The 22,584-nt window shown below is 34.4% G+C and overlaps 1 protein-coding gene across 1 annotated transcript in view; it reads left to right on the top strand.

The window, feature by feature from the left end:
* SNX7 (sorting nexin 7) overlaps window positions 1–22,584 on the top strand; it is an 84,435-nt gene that overhangs the window by 45,886 nt on the left and 15,965 nt on the right. The window contains exon 8 of the mRNA XM_081308330.1: window positions 21,750–21,902. Coding sequence (XP_081164456.1) covers window positions 21,750–21,902 — 153 coding nt within the window. The remainder of the gene's footprint in view (window positions 1–21,749; window positions 21,903–22,584) is intronic.

The following is a 22,584-nucleotide window of genomic DNA, read 5'->3' as shown; positions in this document are numbered from 1 at the left end:
GGACCTTTGACATTTGTCAGAATTTTGAACCCTTCTTTGCTTCTGATGCAATTAAATATTGTGGGCTCTCATATTTTACCTGTATTAGCCTTGAGATCAACCATTCTCTAATGAGCCTTGGTTCCTTTCAGTGAAAACATTACATTTAGAATATAATATCTTGGCATAGATGTGTTCACTGCTATTGAGATATCACTATCCAAGACCTGAGTACACAGAGCCAAGAAATATCTGTACATGTAGTCATTGCTTCCCTATTGTTATATCTATGTTTGTTTTTCTGTTTATGTACACTTTTCCCTTGTGTCTTGAAGGCATTGGTTCCAGGATCCTCCTTGGTTACCCAAATCTGCAAATGCTCAAGTTCCTACTATAAAATGGCATAATATTTTAATATAACCTACAGATATCCTCCTGTATCATTTGAATCATCTCTAGATTACTTATAATACCTAATACAATATAAATAATATGTAACTAGTTGTTATACTCTATTGTTTGAGGAATAATCACAATAAAAATGTCAACGACAATAAAAATGTCTGCACATATTCATGACAGATACAAAATTGTCCTTTACAAATATTTTTGATCTATGCTTGGTTGAATTCAAGGTCATAGAACTCCATGGATATATTTAAAAAGGGAGTTTGCACCAATGCTTTCTATTTTAATCCAGTTATTAGGATTCATTCTAGATTTCTTTTCCGTTTGTAGTTCCCCTCCTGATTGAGAAGTAGGGTTCCGTTTTCCTTTATGTATCTGCTTATCTCATCATTCCCCCAGAATGTGTCCTGTGTGGTCTCCTTTCCTAAGTAGAGACACTCTTCATTCTACTTGGGCTTTTTCACCCTGGACTGAGAGCCTCTACCTTACTACTCTAGTAAGGTGTGGCTGCCTCCCCCATGCAGTGTCCTCCTCACCTGGCTTGAGCTGTTGCTCCCTACCCGGGGCCCTTTCTGTAGGTACTGCCTCCTTTGTCATTGCTTTGCTTCCTGCTTTAGGCCACTACAACTTTGTCTTCCTTCTTCACTAGCATGGACACCAGCCTTGCTCTGCACCCTTGAATTGTGTTCGGACCAAGTTGTTCAGAAAGGGAAAAGGAAGAGCTGATACTTGTTTTCAAATGCTCAGTGAGTTTCTTGCACGAGAAACAAAGTCGAGTTCAGAGACCAGTGCAATGGGAAGGACGTGATACTGGCTCAAACTTAGTGGGTGGTAGTAGAGATTTTCAGAAGAAACATTAAGTGCATTGCCTGGTTATATAGCTAGTTAAATAGCAAACCTAGAACTATACATTAACCTTGTTTTCCCTGATCACTTGTAAATACTTTCTTTTCCTTTGATGGGTGGTTTGAAGTAGAGGGACCAGAAGAATTGAAGACAAGTGATAATTATCTCCTACTAAAATCAAAACAAAAAAGAAAATTTTAAGTATTTGATGCTTTCTTCTTTTGTCCCTCCAATCCCCCAAAAGAGAAAAGCCTGGAATTCATAATAAATTGGAAATTACAACTTGAAAATACTTTGGAACATGTAGACTTATAATGACCTCAGAAGGTGGAAATCCTGTTTTTCTTCTTTCAAGGAATTATTATTACTTTAAATTAAATAGTTTAATTGAGTAGGAAAAGGTTTATGAATTGGGTAGCACTCAGGACAAAACTGGTCCAAAGTACTCCCTCAAGAAATTATCATAAGAGCTGTATTCTAACTAGATCAACAAATCATGCTAAAACGAATAATAATAGCTACCATTTCTAAGTAATTGTTATGTGGCAAGAAAAATTTGAATCTAAATGTATTGGGTCATTTACATCTTATAAAATATAGTGGAGTATAAGCACTATTATTTTTATTTTATAAATGTGATACTTGAGGCACAGAGAAATAGTTACTGGCTCAGCATTGCACTTGTAGGAATTACTAAAGCAGGGCTCCAAAAATTGTGCGGTTAACTGTATTTGAAAATTACAGTCTACCTCAACTCCTTTGAATAGCCTGCTGCCCTTTTACCCATAGCAGAAACCACTGATCCATCATGGCATTTTATAACAGCCCAGAAAAATCCTCAAAAATATTCTTCAGATGACTGATGCTGATTGATTAGCATTTGCATGTTTATGTCTGCTTGCCATTCTTGTTGAGAGCATTATTGGTTACCTCATATAGTCTCTCAAAACACAATGGCATTTTTAATAATTGTCCTTAGTGTCCATGGGGATTGGTTCAAGGACCCTGCAGATACCAAAATTTGCAGATGCTCAGGTTCATTATATAAAACAGCATAGCATTTTCTAATAACCTAAAGTCTCCTCCCATGTATTTTAAATCATCTCTAAGATACTTATAATTTCTAATACAATGTAAATGTTATGTGAATAGTGGTTATACTATATTGCTTAGGAATTAGTGGCAAAGAAATGTCTGTACATATTTAATATGGATCCCATTTTTTTTCTTAAGTATTTTCAGTCCTTCATTGGTTGAACTCATAGATACAGGACTCTTGGATAAGGTAGGGTGACTATATTTATTAGATGAAATTGACTCGCCTTCTTTATCTCAGTCAAAAAGAGGGTTGGAAATGAGTTTGGGAGATCCGGTATTTTTCTCTTGATGTATCAGTGGTTCTCATAAACAGTGTGTCTGGGGAAAGGGTAAGAGATATTTTCAAAATATACAAACTAACCCAGATTCTGTTCTAGAAGCTTTTAATCTAAAATTAGTTAGCAAGTAGACAAGAGACATCAAGGAAATGCACTTAAAATAAAATCTTAACAGTAAAAAAAATCCTGTGGCAGATTCTTGCAACAGAAAAATCTTGTACATATTATGAGTATTCTGTAAATGAGGGAATGAAAGGGCCATATGCATAATATAGATGACAAGAAAGGTGATAGGTATGATAATCACCTGTCATACATAAAAGTATAAATACAAGGCTTCCCTGATACAAGTTTTCCATAGACGATTCTATGTCAAAAGGTGAAAGCTTTATCCAACCTCTGATTTTTAGTTGTAGTATTTTTATTAGCTTATTTATACATATTTAAGATTACACATATGAATGCATCACTATTTAACATACATTAAATATATTAGTGTAGAAGTATCTTTTTCAATTCATGTGTATTCTCAACACTTCTTTTGGGTCATCTAACATTTTCTTATATTGGAAGAGGAAATTATACATATGCATTTCAACAGTCAGAAAAAAAGGAACTCAGAGTCTTTGTTTCTGTACTTCCTTTTTTGAATCCAGGTATAATGTGTCCCTAGAGGTTTACCCCTAGCTACCACTACTCATTTACACAATATTAGCAACTTCAGCATTTCATTCGTCCCATGAGATATTTTCTCTTGATCTCTAACGTAACTAATCGGTATTATTCGTGGCTTAAAAAAAAAAAAGCAAGAACAATTTATTTGAATAGGTAATATAGTTACATGGTTGAGAATTCTTAAATTTAAAAAAAATTAATCTGGTGTTATTTCCTTCCCACCTCCATAGCCTGCTCTGCTCATGCCTCAAGCACATTGTTAGTCACTTCTGTCAGCCTTCCTGACTTCTTTGCAGATATAAAGCAAGTATAAATGCACTTTCTAATTCTTTTGTCCTATGTATGTGGTAATATGATAAAATAATTTCTGCATGTGGCTTTTTAAATATGATAACATATCTTGGAGTTCATCCTATTTATTGGCCTTTTATAGTCTACATGATATTTCATTATGTGGATGTTCTAGAATTTATTTATCCTGACCCCTGCTAGTAAATATTTGTTATTTCTCATCTTTTCTTTTATAAACAATGCTTCAGCGAAGAACCAATCTTGTACATATATTATAAATGCAAAAGTGTACCAGTAGGTCTGAAAAAATAAATGCCTAGAAATGAAATTTTTGGGTCAAAGGATGCATTTAATTGCAGTAGCACTTTTACTAGATGTATGATCTTGGGCAAGTGAACTAACTTCTCAATTACTGGATTTCTTTATTTGTGAAATAGAAATAATATTACCTAGCTTGAGGTGCCTGGAGTAGTGCTTGGCACATGGAAAGGGCTAAAATAATTAACTGTTGTTACTTGGCACAACTTGGAAAGGGCTAAAATAATTCACTGTTGTTACTACCAAATTGTTCTCCAAAGGCAGAGCTATTTACATTCTCCAGTGCTTGCCTATTTCTGTACCCTCAGCCCCCAACCTTGTCAGTGTTATCCAATTGTAGATTTGTTACCATCCAAAAAGTGAAAAATGTTATTCCACTGTAGGTTTCATTTGTGTGTCCCTTATAAAGAGTAGCATAAGCATTGTTTTTTATGCCTAAGTAAAACTTGCATTTCCCATTTTGTGATTTTTTTTTTTTTTTTTGATCATGAAATCCTACTAATTCTTGCTCTTTCTTTGATTTCAAAGGCTTCTTCTTAGGGAAATTAGATTTTATTTGTCACTCATATTTTAATTTTTTATACTGATTTTTGCTATGTAGATTACTAAATTTTATAAAGTCAGATTCATCTTAAGGATTTTGTTTTAAGACCGAGTTAGCAAGTAGATAGAAGTCTTCTACTTCATGTGAGAGAAGAATTGTTTCATGGTTTCTTATATTAACTTTTTGGGCTTTCTTTTTCATATTTGAAACTTTGAGTCATTGGGAATTAATTCTAGCTATAAATATGAGGTTTCAATTTAGCTATAATATATATTTAAAGGTAACTATCTAGTTTTGCCAAACCTAGTCATTGAATAATGACATTTTCCATAGTGATTTTTGATGCTACCTTTTAAATATACACGACTTTTGTTTTTTTATACATACCTATTTTAAGACTTTCCATATGTTCCCTTCATCTGACTGTTGGGAAATGCTCCAGGACAATACTGTTGAGGTTTTAGAATATGTTTATACAGGCAGGAAGATTTGTCTACCCCTGCTCACTGCTCTTCTTCTTTGTCTGTTTACAGTGCTTTAAAAAGTAAACATTGAAATATTTATAAAGCTAATAAAACCTTTGATTATGAAGTCATTTTAAGAAATAATTACTGTTTCTTATAAAAAAATCACAACTAATTCCACCAGTAGAATTATATATATATATATATATATATATATATATATATATGAAAACATTATTGAGTTTGCTTATTTTTTCTAAAATATTGTTTTTTTCAAGTAATTTTTTAAGCAATTGCAATAATACTCAATAATATTAGAAATTTTCTATGAAAATGAATAAAAGCAATAAATAAAATAAAAGCAACTTAGGTAAAGGGACAGGTACAAACTCATGTACTAGAGCACAGACGCTGTTGCATGTCTGTGATGTCAACTTTCTAGAACTGTACTGCTGCAAGTGAAAGAGCTGTTTTTATTGTATGATAGTTTGGTTAATTGAATCAAAGAGGAGAGGTTGTTTCTCGTGGAAGTTTTAGCTCTGGTAGAGATTCAAATAGAAAATAAATGAAAGAAACAACAGGAGGATTTACCTGATTAAAAGTATAATGTACTATAGCAAAGGTAACATGGTAGTTACTAGACTTTTTTGATCTCATATTGTGTCAGCTAATTGTCACTGTGATGAAATACCTGAAAGGATTATTTTGGCTCAGTTTTGAAGGTTTCAGTCCATGGTTGGTTACCCCTGTTGCTTTGAGGTCTGTGATGAGGCAGTACATTATGGTAGAAGGATGTGGCAGAGCATTCCGCTCACCTCATGGTGACTGGAAGCAAATAAAGAGAGGAAAGAGTAGCAGTTCACAATTCCCTTCAAAGGCATGTCCCAGTGATGTAGTATCTCCCACTAGGCCTGACATCCTCTACCACCTTCAGATAGTGCTGTGGGCTGGGAACCATCCTTTAACTCAGTGGCCTTTGGGGGAATCTTATCGAAACTATAGCATATATGTATCACCTAAATACTTTTAAGCATATCTCCCAATATATAAACATTTTTTAATTTGTAAATGACTTACTTATACTACTTACTAAATTATTATACATATTAAATTATTATAATTGTTATAAGTAAATATTTATTATACTTATAGTACTTATTTTACTTAAACTAGTATATTCATGTATTTTATCTGTATTACAAATTATGCATGTAAGTAGGTACTAAAATATCTGAATAAGAGTTCAATATAAATGGAATTTTCTTTAGGCAGCACTGTTGTCTATCTTAGGCATACCCTGAAGTTCTTCTATTCTATTTGAGAGTTTTGTAGTAGGTTGGGGTTTGTATCACAAATTAGAGAACCTGGACTGTAGGCAAAAGTTTCCAAATAAGTCACTTCAATCTCAATAAACATTGCCAAAAAACTGGGAAAAATAATATTTACCTTATAGGGGTATATTGAAAATTAAATATACTAATATGTGAGATATTATTTGGTTAAGTAGTGAGTGAAATAAACATATTTCATGACATAAAATTGTATGGCCTGAGCCAGGTATGGTGACACAAGCCTTAATTTCAGCTATTAAGTAGGCTGAAGCAGGAGACTTTTGCTGATTCAAGGCCAGCCTGGGCAACTTAGGAAGACTCTGTCTCAAAATTAAACAAGAAGAATAATTGAGGATATAGCTCAGTGGTAAAGTGCTTCTGGGTTCAATTTGCAGTACTGCAAAAAAAAAATAAATAAATAAATAAACAAAAAGTATGACTTAAAGGCCTTGGAAATAAATAAGTTTTAGATTTTGGCTCCAGAATAATATATGACCTCAGGAAACCTAATGATAATATGACATATGGTTATAACTTAAAAAAGCACATTACTTTTTATGACTAAAGTATGTTCTTCAGAAAGAAATACAGAAAATTATCATGTCAAAAGGCGTAAAAGACCTTGAATTTTGTGGTTTTTATTGTTTTATTTTTGAGGAGCCACATCATTTCTTTATAAAAGATTTTCTATTAATGGGACTCCTGGAGACACCCAGAAAGAAATGGATCCTCTTTATTCCAATGGATACTTAGTGTGCTTCACTTGTGCAGAAGATTCAAAGGAGAGCTCTTCATTTCCTAGAATGCTACCATTTAAATAACTGGCTTTCTGTGCCTTCAGTATAACAAGAAATCATAATTATCATTTGTGAGATGTTAATGCTGTTGAAGGGGCTGGCTTGAAAGGTGATGCGTCAACTACATTTGTGGGTGTTTTATGACTCAATGTGTCATTTTTAGAAATTGCTTTTGTGTTTTACTGAACAAGTTACATTTGGATAACAAAATTGGCAATGGGTTTCAGGGAGAGAGGTTTCCACTTTTTGAGAAAAGTGTGTATTATAAAGCATATAAAGAAGGTACTATTTAGTAATCACATGTATGCCTGAACAGCATTGTATAATCAAGCATCTGATTTCCTCAGACACATCTTACCTCTCTCACGAATCAGAAAATAATACAATTTTATTGTTAAGAGCCCTCTTATCTCTCCCCTGCAATTTAATTAATGCTTGTTAAAAAGAGGTAGCTGTCAGATTAAAATTGAATTTTTGAATTTTCTATTGTCTTCTGACGGAGTGGCAATCTAAATCTTTTTATTTAGGTATGTTATTTTCAAGAACTTTTCAAAATGATAATTTCCTAGCTTTTCTGATTGTGAAGAGAAATTTTTAGCATTTGAATAAATAGATTGAATGGTTAAAGGTTTTTTTTTCCATAAAAGGAAATAATAGAGAAGCCATTAAAAAAGGAAAACAATAATGATAATTTTAAGTAAGAATAACTATCATCCTCAAGTTGTACTATTTTTTCTCATAAATTTTGCTGGTATATACCTTTATGGGTAGGTACCTACCTGCCCAGTTAAATTGTTTTGTGGTATTTACAAATGTAAAGAAATAATTCTTGGAAAACTAGTAGAACAAGTCTATATTCATCAGTAACATTTTATTTTCCTAATATTTTTTGTTCAGCCTACAAGTATTTATCAAATCCCTATAAACACTGGAGATAGTGTTGAAAAGATAGACATGTGGTCCCTCATGGCAGAGCTTACCTTCCAAAGGGAAAGTATAAAACAAAGTAATTGCTATTTCTAATGAATGTTAAGGAAATGAACAGTGGACCGAGATAGAATATAACCAACAAAAAAAAAAAAAGGGAAAAACTCATTTTGTAGGATAAATGTTTTTCTAGGTAGGGCTATCTGAGGACTGTTATTTAAGCCGAATTAAAAGAAAGAGTCCTTGACCCACACCCTTCACGCATGCCCTTGCCTGCAAAAAGTAACTTGAAGGTAGTCTTCAAGTGCTGGAAAAACTGTATGAAACTGTTATTCAGCCCTGGCTTCACCTCTCCTCCTGCCCCTGACTACTGTACCTCTATAAATATGAACACCCATATTAAATGTTGCTGTCTGTCCCTCTACATATGACCTGTATTCCTTTGTGTATTTCTTTTTTTTAAAATTTTTTTTATTGATTATTTAAAGCATTACATAGTTCATGATATATCATCTTTCATACATTTGACTCAAATTGTGTTTTGAACTCCCATTTTCACCCCAAATACAGATTGCAGAATCACATCTGTTACATATTCACATTTTTACATAATGCCATATTAGTGACTGTTGTATTCTGCTACCTTTCCTATCCCCTACTATCCCCCCTCCCCTCCCCTCCCCTCCCATCTTCCCTCTCTACCTCCCCTGCTGTATTTCTTACTTTACTCCAAACGACATCTCTCTCTCCAGATAGACTACATTCTCCCATGAATCAATATCTGATTTCCTAATTAAATATCTGTGTCTTTAAAATAAATAAATAACAAACAGAAGAGAACTAGCAAGAAGATTTATTTTTTAATCAGAGCATTCTTGTTATATAGCACTTGGGTTCATCCCAACAAAATCATACATGCTTGGAATTTGATTTCAGTTCATATCCCCACTTTGCCCTTCTCTCCTTTCCCCCATTTTCCTTCCTCTACTTTACTAGTCTTTCTTATATTCATCTATTTTTTTAAAAAAATTTGATTGATTCTTTCTACTTGTATATACAGGTGAAATTCTGTGTGGCATATTTATATATGCACATAGAATGATTTTTTTTCAATTTATTCCTCAATTACTCCCCTTTCACATCCCTCCTTTCTCCCTTCAGAGAGTAGATCTTCTCCTCTATGGATATTCCCTATATCTTTATGATCTTAAATCCTCCCTTTTCTTTTCCTTTATTTTGCTGTAGCTTCCATATCTGAGAAAAAACACTGGACCCTTGATTTTCTGAGTGTGGCTTATTTTTCTTAGCATGATGTTTTTTATTTTCATTCATTTACCAGCAAATGCAATAATTTCCTTTGTCTTTATGGCTGAGTGAAACTCCATTGTGTATATATACCACAATGTCTCAATTTAAAATTGATTTAAAGGGCTGGGGTTGTAGCTCAGTTGTAGAGTTCTCTCCTCGCATGTGGAAGGCACTGGGTTAGATCCTCAGCACCACATAAAAATAAAATAAAGGTATTGTGCCCATCTACAATCCAAAAAAAAAATTTAAAAAATAAGTAAAATAGATTTAAAGTAGAATAATTGCTTAAATATTTCCCCATTAAATGCCCTTTAATATCTCTCAGTGAAGATTTAATTTTTTCCCTATAAGATCTTCTATATCTTGTTTTATTTATTTTTAAGTAACTTACTTTTTGATTTGTATTTACTATAAATTTTATATGTGAATACATTTTATTGCCTAACTTTTTTTTTGTTAAATTATATAAATGTAACTGACTTTTTCTTATTTATTTTATATTTGGCAACTTTCTAAATAATAATAATAATTATATATTACATATACCATTATATATAATTATATACATGATAATTATTGTTATCATTTTTGTACTGGGGATTGAACTCAGGGCCTTATCCATTGCTAGGCAAGAATTCTGCCACCAAGCTTTATCTCCAAGCCCTTTTGCTTTATTTTGAAAATTACCTAGGTTTGCCTTGAACTTGAGATCCTCCTGCCCCAGCCTTCTGAGTAGCTAGTATTACAGGATGTGCCATCAAGTCTGGGATCTAAATTATTTTAAATTTTAATACTTTGTTTATAGAGTCTGGTTTTATCTGTAGACAATCCTAATGTGAGTGCACATGAATAATTTGTCTAATTTCTTCAATAATTGTACCTTTGTAATTTTTTTTTTCATTTGTCGTTAAGCTAGTGAAAGAAGAGGTGACAATGTTATCAGTATGGAAAATCCTTGTATTACTCCTAATTCTAGAGTAAATGCTTTCAATATTCTTTTCATTAGTAATGATGTGTGTTTTAGTATGTGTGTATATATATATATATACACACACACACACAGTATTTTAGTCAGGGTAGGATATTTCTTATCACTTTTACTTGACTAGAGGTTGATTTACATAAGTGGGTGTTTAATTTTATTGAGTGCCTTTTGGCACTTACCCAGGTAATTTTTATTTTCTCTATGTTATTCTCTTATTGTGCTGATTTAACCTAATTGAATTTCCCATTTTAGCCATACTGTGATGCCTGGGGGACACCCAAACTGGTCACTGCTGGATTTGGCTTGATCACTTTTTTTTTTCCCCTAGGAATTTTGAATTTACATGTTTGAATAAATGATTTTAATTACTGTTTTTTTGTACCAGAAATGCCAATATTTATATTAAGGTTATTCTGGTCTGATAAATATCTATGCAGTAGATTAATTTGTGTGAGATTGTCATTATTGTTAATGAAGAGATAGCTCATGATTCTACATTAGGAATAGCTTTCAAACTGTTTATACATTAGGGAATCAGTAATATGGAGAAATCCTAAATATTAATTGTGCTGACATAAGCCCTTATAAATGTACTTGGGAATAAAGATCTCCTAAGGTTAGGATAAAGGTTTTTTTATTTGCTACTGGTTCTAGATTTTAATATCAGGAATAAAGGATGCAGGATTGATGATTGAATATTCAGCAAAGGTGATTCTAAGAGTGGTAGGTTAAATTCCTCCTAGATTGCTTTTTAGTAGTGACAGATCACAGGGATTGAAAAAAAAATTTTTGATTGGACATTTTCCTCTGTCGTCTGGCAACTGTTCCTAGAGAAATAAACTGTAGAGAAACTTCTTTCTGTATCCATACTTTTTATACTTGGTACCTTGACAAAACCATTGGTACTTATTTTAATCAGCTTTTTTGCTGCTGTCACCAAAAAGACCTGACAAGAACAATTTTAAGAGGAGGAAAAGTTTATTTGGGGGCTCACTATTTCAGAGGTCTCAGTTCATAGCTTAAGGTGAGGCAGGAGATCATGGTGGAAGAGTGTTGAGGAGGAAAGCATCTGGGAACAAGGCCCTAGGAAAGAGAGAGAGAGAGAGAGAGAGAGAGAGAGAGAGAGAGTGAGTGAGTTGCTAACAAGAACAAAATGTATACCCAAAAGGCACGTCCCAGGGAGCCACCTCCTCTAGCCATGTCCTACTTGCCTAAAGTTACTACCCTATCAGGGAATTAATATGCTGATTAGGTTAAGGCTCCCATAACCCAATCATTTCACCTCTAAACTTTGTTGCATTTTCTCACATAGGATAACTCATATCTAAACCGTAGTAATCATGGCAGTTGATGCCTCTAGACTTATCATGCCAAAGTATGTTAATTATTTATTATATATGTAGTTTAGCAGTCAGCAAATTTACTCCTAACACATTTTTTTTCAGGAGCTGGGGTACCCAGCCATATTTTGTATTTTATTTGGAGACAGGATCTCACTGAGTTGCTTAGCGCCTTGATTTTGCTGAGGCTGGTTTTGAACTTGGGATCCTCCTGTCTTAGTTTCCCAAGCTTCTGGCATTACAGATGTGCACCACCTCGCCTAGCCCTAACACATATATCAATGTAGTACGTAGTTCAACTTTTTTCTGAAAGAGTTTATTTTCTAGAGTATGGGGAAGTTGGAATACATGCACGTGATAAATGTTAGACCCAATAATTCAAGTTTAAAATATCTTTCTTTAAGATCTTTTAAAGTTTCATATGAGTACGACTACTCCCATACATGTTAATTTAAAAGTATTTTTCTGTCTCTCTGTAAAATATTGACAAGATTATGCCATGTTTATTCATGGCTTTGCTGATCCTCTGAGCCATCGCTGAGTATTGATGTGGGAATAGGAATCCCAATTTGAGAAACACACGTTGAAGCCTTCCATATTGGTCTCATTTGTGAAGCTCTCGGCATTGGGAGGACTTTTTGATGTTAAGTAAAGATATGTCTCTATGAAGGAAGTGTTTCAGAAATTGAACGAGAAAGGAAAGAAAACACTTCACACAGGGGCACTGTGCCTAGCTTGGTACTTGGCATATAGTAAGTATTCAACAGATAGTTGTTGGATGAATTAATATGTTTTCTAAAAACTGAGCTGTGGTAAACAAGAAAAGCTAAAGGCTGACAGATATGTTTGGAAGTATGGAGGGTCCTTGCTTCTATTTTTCCAACTTTGCTAGACAGGAATTTTTAGTTACTAAGAAATATAAAATAACTTGCTGAATCAGGAAAAGTGTTCATTTGCATATTTTGTCTGAGGGCTTTATCATTTGTAATTTGCATGATATTAATGCTTCTTGGATTAGAGAGGAATGATTTATTAAGGTTAAATGGCTATTCAGTTCTTTATATCTGGAACTGATTTGTAGAAGGGACTTATGGAATATCCTTACTTAGATTTTTGGACCTACAGTATTATCCAGCTAAGCTACCAACATCCTCAGGCATATTGGGGCTTTAAGGGAGCTTTCTGAGCTTTTAATAAAGTAGTATATTGTGTTCACTTGACTGTTGTTCCCTTCTTATGCAGGTCTTCTTTAGGGGTTCCATAACAGAATAAGTGAATGAAAGGGCAGATTCTGTCAGGATGTTTCTGATATCCTAACAATATCCTCTCATAACCACCTGGAACCACTCTAACCCTCACATGAAATAAGGGAAAATGCACAAAGCAATGTGGATCTTAAGACCCTGCCAACCTATAAGCTCCCAGTGGAAAAGTCTTCCCTTCTCTGTTTATCCCTGTGCCCTTAGTCATATGCCTGGGTCAAGGCCTGGCTCACAATAGGCACTTCAAAATAGATTAATTAACCAAATTAATATTTTTCATGAAATATATTTTTTCTTCCTTATTGAAGGTAATAGGAATCTGCATTTTGGTTGGAAAATAGATTGTGATAGAGCATGAATAAGTAAAATTAAAAGTTTCATATGGAAAATAATCCTGAGATTGAGCCTGCCAAACAATTTGGAAGAAGAAAAACATTGTTGAGAACTAGCCTACACTGGAAGTGTAGTTACAGGGAGGGACCTGTATCTCATGCCAAATCTTACTTTTGTGTTACTGAAAGTTGGGCCAGCTGGATTGAGGGGAAAGAGTTACAGAGACAGTTGAGTGAGAAACCATATGTGACTCACAGGGCAGGACTGATCATAATAGTTTTTCAGAAACGGTAACTTAGCAGGCATATGTTAAGAATCTGCTGTGTGCTACAAACGTGCTGGATCATAGCTCCCTGAGCTAACTCTACCCTTCGCCATAACCTCTAGACATCTCTTGTGAATTCCCTACTCCTTATTACTATTACTATCAAGTTGTCTTTGAGGTGTTAGAGACAGAGAAAACAAAGATATTAGGATGATCAAAAAGCCTTCAAACAAGAATGTAAAGTTGATCAGGGCAGTTTGTTTTCTTGATAACAAAGGCAATATCATTCATCTGACTGGGTAGATGTTTCCTCATTTTTTTTTTTCTTTTTGGACATATCCCTCCAAAAGCTCATCCCTCTCTTTCCTTGCTAAATCCAGAGCTGTTCTAAATTATGAAATAGTTGTACATTCTGCTAGAAAATCCAAATAATCTCTCCAGGTCCACCTGAAAGATAGCTCAGTGAATTAAAATAAGTGTTATTTTTATTGGTAAATGTGGAATTACTTGCCTCTAAATGGAAACACTGCTTAGAAATGGCAGCAAAAAGGTCAAACTTAAAGTTTTAAGAACAGAAGACTTAATTGTTTTTAAGGACATTTTAACCTCTATGAAGAAAATTCTAGTTATTTCAAGTGTGTAATGTTAAATCAAATATATGTATACTTTCAACACTGGATTTATCTCTTCTTCAATTATGGGCATACAAGTAATCCAATTTTACAACATTTGTCTCCAAAATTTGTTATAAAACATTTTTAGCGATTTGTATTTGTGGAGCACATGGTTTTTAACAATTTTAAAAGTCTTTTCTATACTGTTTTTGCTACCTTAATCTTGTGATAATACAATTCACATCTGTAAATTTTAAGTATAAATAAATAGATATTTGTGATATAATTTCAAAGATAACATTTTGTCAAGAAAAAAAAATTCTCTTAAAAGATTCTAAAGTGTTCTATCCCCTTAACCTTTTTATAAATTGGTAGAGACTGTTCTTAAATACTCTTCTGGGAAAAAAATATTTTTTTACTTTTCCTATTTGAGTTAATTTGGTTAAAAAGCCAATAACTTAATCATTTGCCTATATTTATGTAACTTTAATATGGGATCTATTTCTGACGGTTGGATTTATGTGAAAATATGTTCTGGCAATTTTAAAGTTATAAAAGTAACAGAAAATTAAAATTTCCATAAACTATTTATGAAAATTATCAGAATCCTGCAGAGTTTTGGATCAGTTTCATCTCAAGCCAGTGTTGAGGGTTTGTAAGGAAGAAAACTGCAGTGTGACTGAATGGGCTTGAGAGATTGTGTGCACCTATGGTGTTATTAGCCGCCATATGTGCTTCAAAATTAAGTACGGTTAAAAATAGCACAATGGCTTACAGTGATGAAAATGTTCCCACAAGGCCACGCAACCAGAAGGTAGCTTTCATTTTCTAGTAATAGTGAATGATATGCTTGGATTCACCCACATTAATTTCCCCATGTGACCTACAGACATTGACAATATGAAGGCCAGGGTTCTGAGTTGTATCTGGTATTTATGGGACCTGTGCATCTGCTCTTGGGCTTTTTGGTTACAGGATGATTCTCCTTGAACAGAATCAAAGAAACAAAACAAGTCCAATCTGACAAGCAGGAATGGGACCCCCTTCTGATGGCCTGGGACCCCTCCAGTTGATGGGATATAAAACAAAGCTTGTGGATCTTTTGTTCTTCTGCTTGACACCCCACTTATTGGAGTGCACTTTCCATGGATGGAAAATAATGAAATATAGTAACTAAATATTAATATTAATATTACTTTTAAAATTTAACATAGTGGATTTATTTGGGGTGTTTTTGTTGTTGTTATTTCATTTGTTTGCTTCATTATTTTCTTTAATTTCTTTCTCTAAGACTTTTGGGGGCTTCAACAAATTTTGTTCTCACTTTGTTTTTCTCTTATTTAATAATAGGGGGTTTTAGTGACATATGTTACAAGCTTACCAAAGTTTGATCATGTTCCTTTCTCAGGAACAATAGTTGAAACAGCAACAACATAATAAAAGTTTAATCTCACCTTTTTTCTAGAATAAAGGGGAACTCCAAAGTTTAAGAATCCTGTTTTGTTCTGTAATAACACTAATTTAGCCCCAAGTGCATGAAGAAACTATATGTTTATTAGGTTGTCTGTCTTTGGTCTGCCATATGCCTTGCCCACTGCAGACAGGAATAAACATTCACTAACTAAGGAAATAAAGTCTATTATCTTTTCAGGATACAGTAATCCTAAATTGGTTTTCTTGATAAGCAGGTGCTGCTTCTAAATTCTCTAAGCTGCCTTTTTTTCTTTGAGCTTTTAGTAGAAAATTTTTCAGTTACATTTCAGATCAAATTTCCTAGAATCCAATCATGATACATATCAACTTTCTTGAATTTGTTTACATTTCTTTTTATGACTTGATTCTACTATAGGTACATCATACTTAAAGCTACTATTTGAATGTGAATGACATTCAAATTACTTAGAACTAGTAAAATATTTTACAGTTTTCACATAACTCCCCAAACTTAGCACTTCAAAATAAGTGATTCAATTTTAAAAAGTCACAGGTAACAAATAGACCAGGCTTGTATCTGTGTGCATTTTACTAAAGTGGATCATTAATTTTATACAACCTTTTTGTTGTTGTTGTTGTTTGTTTGTTTGTTTGTTTTGTTTTATTCTTAATTCTGGAAAAAATTCCAAAGCATTTTAAGCACTAACGTATCAAGTTCAAAACATTACATATTAGTTTTCTGTCACTATGACCAAATACCTGAGGGGATCAATCATTTTGACTCACAGTTTTAGAGGTTTCAGTCCATGGTCACTTTACCCTGTTGCTTTGGCCCTGTAGCAGCATGGTACATTGTGGCATGATGGAGGGGCCAGTTTACCTTGTAGCAATCAGGAAGCAAAATGAGAGAGGAGAGGAACAGGGACACCAGTATCTGTTTCAAGAGCACACCCCAACAACATAACCACCTTCCACTAGACCCCACCTTCTAAGGGTTCCACCACATCCCAGTAGTGCAACAGGCCAGAAACCAAGCCTTTGACACATAGGCCTTTGGGGGACATCTGAGATGCAAACTATAGCACCTTGATAATGTAGAAAAGCCCCTCCCAAAAAGGATGTTCAGCTTTGCCCATCAGCTGTGCTGAGATTTCCTTATAGTTTTACTTCTCTTCCTTAGACATATAGCTCTACTTTGTTATTAAAAATATTCAGTTTTGCTTGGGTATAATTGGTATGTCAATTGGTATATCTGTCTCACTTCCAACTTGTCCAAAGCACCTAAATCAGTGTAGCAAAGTCATTTTGGAAGTTTCAATGTATAAATGTGACCCCGGCTCCTGCAGGTATCCCAGAATTGAATGAAGTTTAAAGCCATATGTAACTGAATGGGTTTTAATGTTTGTATAACACTGAGCCTCAGCAAGCAAGACAGGACAGTTTGGGACAAGACGTGTTTGTTTTACTGCTGTTGTCTTCAGGCTTTCAACTCCTACCCCACCTGTTCTCCAGTTCACCTTATCAGTAACACAGTCCTTTCTCCCCCTACAGCTATCCAGGCACCAGACTCTCCTGATTCTGCCTCTCAGCATTTTATCTCATCAATTTCGCTGGTACCAGGAATCTGATTGTTGTTACTGCCCCCAGTCCCTTTTCTTAAACTCCTTCAGGGCTCCATTTATCTTCTACTAAATCCAAATGACTGCAGGAAAAACTCCTCTAGGACCTGACAGTCACCTGCCTGTCTGTCTTCATCCTTCACTGTTCCCCCTTCTTATTCTCTGAGTACCAACCCTAATGAGCCACCTGCAACTCTGAAAACTCAAAAGTAAACATGCCTCTGTGCATTTACACCTGTCCTTTGATTTGCATGAAATACCTTGCATGTTCTTTATCCTGTTGCATTTATATTTCTTCATGTCTCCAGGAGTTCACAAGGGCAAAATCCATTTCTTCACCCTCTATTTTAGTTCTTAACAGAGCCTCTTAGATGGATGCTGAGCAAATGCTGCAGGGTGAGTTGAGTGAGTGGGAACAAATCAGATCCTGATTGGTGTTCCTGGTTATCTTCTTGGTGCCAATTTAATCTAAAAGGTTTCCTTCTTTCCCCTCTTCCCCTCTCCTTTAACCACCCTACACACCTCTTTCTAAGGAATCTATGTGAGTCTGTCTTGGTCGAAACCCTCAGTGGCTTACATTTCCTGCAGAATCCATTTCATGCTCCATATCATTTCCACCCTCTAGTGGTCAGTCTTCAATCTACCTTTCCACTTGGATTTCTCAGGTTTTTCCTTGCCCACTCCAGACTTTAAACTAGGCTCTCTCTGCTCTTTTATCCCATATTGTAGCATATCACCTCTCTGGTTGTGTTCATACCATTCTCGAAGCCAGGTATTTCTTTGCCCCAGTCAGTGCCGTGTGAATTAACAGTCAAAACATTCTATAATCAGAATTTAGAATTAATTTTCCATTCTGTATCTTTATTTTTTTCCTCCATGAAGATATGTGTCACATTTTGCTTTTTATTATAGCTTTTGGTTTTTGCTTTACTTTTGCATGTCTTTATTTTAATAGATTATGAACTCATTGAGATAGGAGCTGAATTAGTTCAACCTTGAAAATCACAGGCAAGCCAGCTCTGTTCCTGGTCCCATCCAATAGTTATAGAGGGAAGATATATTTGGCAGACCTTGATTTGAATACCTGAAATGCCACAAACAATTGTAATCTCCATCAGTTCTTTCTCCCAGTTTCCCAGTTTATAATAGGAAGATAGTAATACCCAATTTAAAACATGCTTATGCAAATTAGATGAAATAATGTAAATATATAGCTTAAAACAATGACCCGTGGATATGTAATAAATGATTCTTATTACTTCTACTACTCTTACTATAGATATGGAATATTGGAGAATGATATTGTTTTGTTTGAGTTCTTAGTATTAATTACTTTCATTTAATTGAGTGACTGTAGCTAGAAATTAACCTTTAGCTTTGTTGTTAAACATAAACCCTTTTTTATTATCTTACAATCTTCTATTGTTACTTAATTCTGGTATTGAGACATTTTGTGGGCAAAAAGCATTGCTTGCTTCTTCAGTTTTTCCAACAGAGGGCCCAATTGCTGCCAGCATCTGTGAAAAGAAGAATTATGCAAACTTTAAATCCTCTTTATCCCAACTTTCCCCATGCCATTTTGCAGTAGAGTCTATGAATTGGATTTCCCATCATTAGAGTTATTAAACCCTGCGTTGTGGTGTTGGGGGAGACACTGGAGCAAGAGAGGGGCTCCTTTGTCCTGGAAGGTATCTTAACACATCTTATTCTCCCACTTTGGTTAACTTTTGGTGTGCTCTTTCAGAACCTGGACAGGTGGTGGAGTCAGAATACATAATCCATGCACCAAAGAAATGGCTAAAATTGAAGTTAATCAAAGAGAAGGACATCTAATTATATTATGCATTTATAAATTGTTAGGCAAGATGTTGTCCAGATCATTCTTTGAATAACATGATCATACTCATTATCAATTAGTGTTTCTCCAGTTTGAAATCATGGAAGATTATTCAGTGTGAGGAAATTCCTGTCTTGTTTCTCCTTTCCCAGTTGAAATAATAAAGAAAGAAATAGCAATGGAAATCAAGTTAGACCCTGATCTGGCAGGTGAATGACATGTTTCCAGAGACCAAAATACCAAAAGAGAGAGGATCAGTGTCAGTTTTGCCAGGTAATATTGATGGCGATAATGGTGATGGGCATAGAAAGCATGTACTAGGCAAATTGTGAGGCAGGATGTGAAACAGTGTTTTTTTTTTTTTTTAATTTTGTGCAGTTTTCTTAAAAATCCGTATGAAGTGAGTATTATCATTTTTATGTTTTCTAGATGAATAAACTACTTCAACAGGGAGTCTTATCCAATGTCACATAGCTTATGAAAGAAGCAGGACTTAAGCTGATGTTGACCTAACCCATAGCCAGTCCTCTTCATCTCAGTCCTCTCTGGAGGTGAGAGTGAGTCTTACAAGACCTTTTCTCTAGAGAGTGAAGAAACCATCCACCTCCACCAACCTGACCTGGAGTCTTCAATGAAGGGGATTTACAGATTGACAAGGGAAAACCCTTTGCTATAAATCTGTTATTAAAGTAACCCCATTATAAGCTTCAATAGGAAAGGGAGGAAAAGAAAATATATGATTCTGATGCTGTGTTTCCTAAAGCCAATTCCTGGGGGGCCACCTCTTTCAGCAATCTCACTCCAATAGATTGCAACTTTAGACTGCAAAGTCTAACTAGAGAATAACAGTATGGTTCCAACTGCTATGTGTGCCTTTTGACCCTAGGTGGAGGAGGAGAAACATTGGGTTACTACTTAATATTTGAATGATAAAACCCCATCCAACAACTCAGAGAAGTGAGGCTTCTAACAGACCTGAAGCTTTGTCTATTAGACATAGATGTTAAATGAGTTTGACCTTTAATAATTTTACTTTTAGCTTATCCCTTAGCACCTACAGCCTGTCATTATTAGTTATTCAATTAATATCCCATTAGACAGGTTCTCTAAGAGTTAGCAAAATCATTGCCCCAAAGAATACACATACCCATAAAGTACTAAATGGCCCCATTGATATGGTTCTCCCCCCAAGAAAACAGAACAAGAAATTTAAAACTCTCTCTCACACACACATACTCCCCCCCAATGAAACTCAATGTTACCATTGAAATAGATTTCCCATACCATATATATATATATATATATATATATATATATATATATATATTCTCAGAAACAATACATTTTATTGATTCTAAGATATTTTCACATTGTAACATGTTTGAAATAGAAATTCTTCTTACTCAGGGACCTATTACAAATATATACAGTTATGAAATGGTGGTAATGCATAATATCCCATTTAAAACATAGGAGGGAAGAAGTCATTTCTTCTTAAATCTTCATGGCTTTGGATCTCATGCAGTAAAACCCAGAGCTGTCCCACAGACCACACAGCTCACTGTGATCCAATCACCTACCACCTGTCTGACCTGTCTTGAGTCTCCCCTGTTCCTTCTCACTGTGCTGAAGCTGTGCTGGTCGCCTTGTTCTAGAAGAGCCAGTCATGCTTCCACCTGAGGTCAACTGCCTTCTTGATTCCTCTGCCAGGATCTCTTTCCCATTTAGAATGCCATGGTTCACTCACATGTCTCCTTAGAAATTTATTCAAATGATGATTTCTTATTTTGGTTTTCTTTGGTCACCTTATCTGAAGTTTGAGCATTGTAACATTTTCTATTGAGATTTTTTGTTTCATTTATCTCTTTAGCTTGTATTACTGGCTGATAGTTAATATTTTATATTGCTTATAGATTCTCTCTCCCCAGCAGAGTATAAGCTCTACTAAAGCAGGGATTTTTGTCTATTATCTTCAGTACTCATTTTCCAGGTCCTAGATGAATGCTTGGTACAGTCAGGAAGCTATACATATATACACAGTCACGCTCACACACACACACACACACATATATACACACACACATATATATATATAAACAATATGAATAAAATATATAAGTATGTAAAATATATTAGTCTGCCACATATAAAGAATAAGTCAGTGGACTGCATGCTTAGTTTGGTAAGTAAGATAGGGAGGGGTGTAATTACCGCACTGAACCTTCCTAATGGACCTTAGATTTGGGGTCCAGCATCTTGAGATATAAACCTGTCTCTGTTGCCAGTTATCTGAGTAAAATTGTTCAAGTTAATCCCTGGGCCTCCAGGCTGGACAACATGATCTATGGGAATGCTATAACATGTCAGTTAATTGAGCTTTCTTAAAAGCAATTGAAGACTGGGAAGATAAAAGAATGAAACTACATCTTTTAACAAATATTTGTTGTCACAATAATAATAATTATTGTCACCCTAATGAGAGTGTTAGTATAAAAGAATTTTGAAATAATTTGTTGTTCAATTTACTTCTTTTCGTAAATAGTGAAACTGAAGCCCAGGGTTGAAAGATTTACCAAGATTAAGTGCTACTTGATGGCAGACCTTAGAACTCTGTTCAATGGCCCTGACCAATTTCAGTGTTCTTTTTACTTTAACTAGTACATGTGATAAATACTGGTAGCTTTTTAAAATGTTATTCTCAAGCTGTTTTGATATCATGTTCTACTTACATTCGATGAATTTACCTCATGGCAAGACTACATAGATCAATTTCTCTCTCTTTGTGGCTTACTTCAGCTTACAGAAGAGATTGGAAAACTTGAAGATAAAGTAGAATGTGCTAATAATGCCCTGAAAGCAGATTGGGAAAGATGGAAACTAAATATGCAAAATGATATCAAGTCAGCATTTACAGATATGGCTGAGGAGAATATCCACTATTATGAACAGGTAAGTGGTGCTACTTCATACTGCTTTTTTTTTTTTCCATGCTGCTTTGTTTTTAAAGCATTATATTCTCTTCTACTCTTTACTATCCTGGGTTGAAAGAACCAATTTAAATTCTTTTAAATTCTTAAGTCATCATTTTAAAATTCTTATCATTTTTCTTTCCAAACAATTATTTTTCGTTATATAACTATTTCTCAAATGACTTTCTCAAATGAATTTTATAATACTGTTGCTTTTCTCTACCCAGCATATTCTAAACATTCTTCTTTAAATATTCTTATTTTAAATATATGTCTTTAACCTTATTTCTTGGTGAATTAATAAATACATGAAATTGATAAATTAAGGAAATCATATTTTAGTCTGGAGTGATTTTCAGTATAAGGTATTTTAAATTGAAATGTTCATTTTGAAAGATTAACTGATATTTTCATATTAACAAGAAGAGTTAACTGGGTACTTCCTATCCCCTCCTGCCCACCTGTGTGGGCACCTGGAGTATACAAGGCAAACACAATTGCAATTATTTCTCATGTAGTTGTAGTCAAATATGGAAAGAGTTAATGAAAAAAAGAGATCATGTTACAGTAGTATAAATTTCAGTGTAGAAAGTCATTGCAGAGGCATCTCACCTAATGTAAAATGAATAAGGAAGTTGCCTCGAAGAATGTTTAAACTGATA

The sequence above is a fragment of the Spermophilus citellus genome, assembly GCF_964194105.1.
Source record: "Spermophilus citellus genome assembly, chromosome: 9".
Taxonomy (NCBI): domain Eukaryota; kingdom Metazoa; phylum Chordata; class Mammalia; order Rodentia; family Sciuridae; genus Spermophilus; species Spermophilus citellus.
Note: the sequence above shows the minus strand (reverse complement) of the source record. Positions and strands in the feature narration are given on the sequence as shown.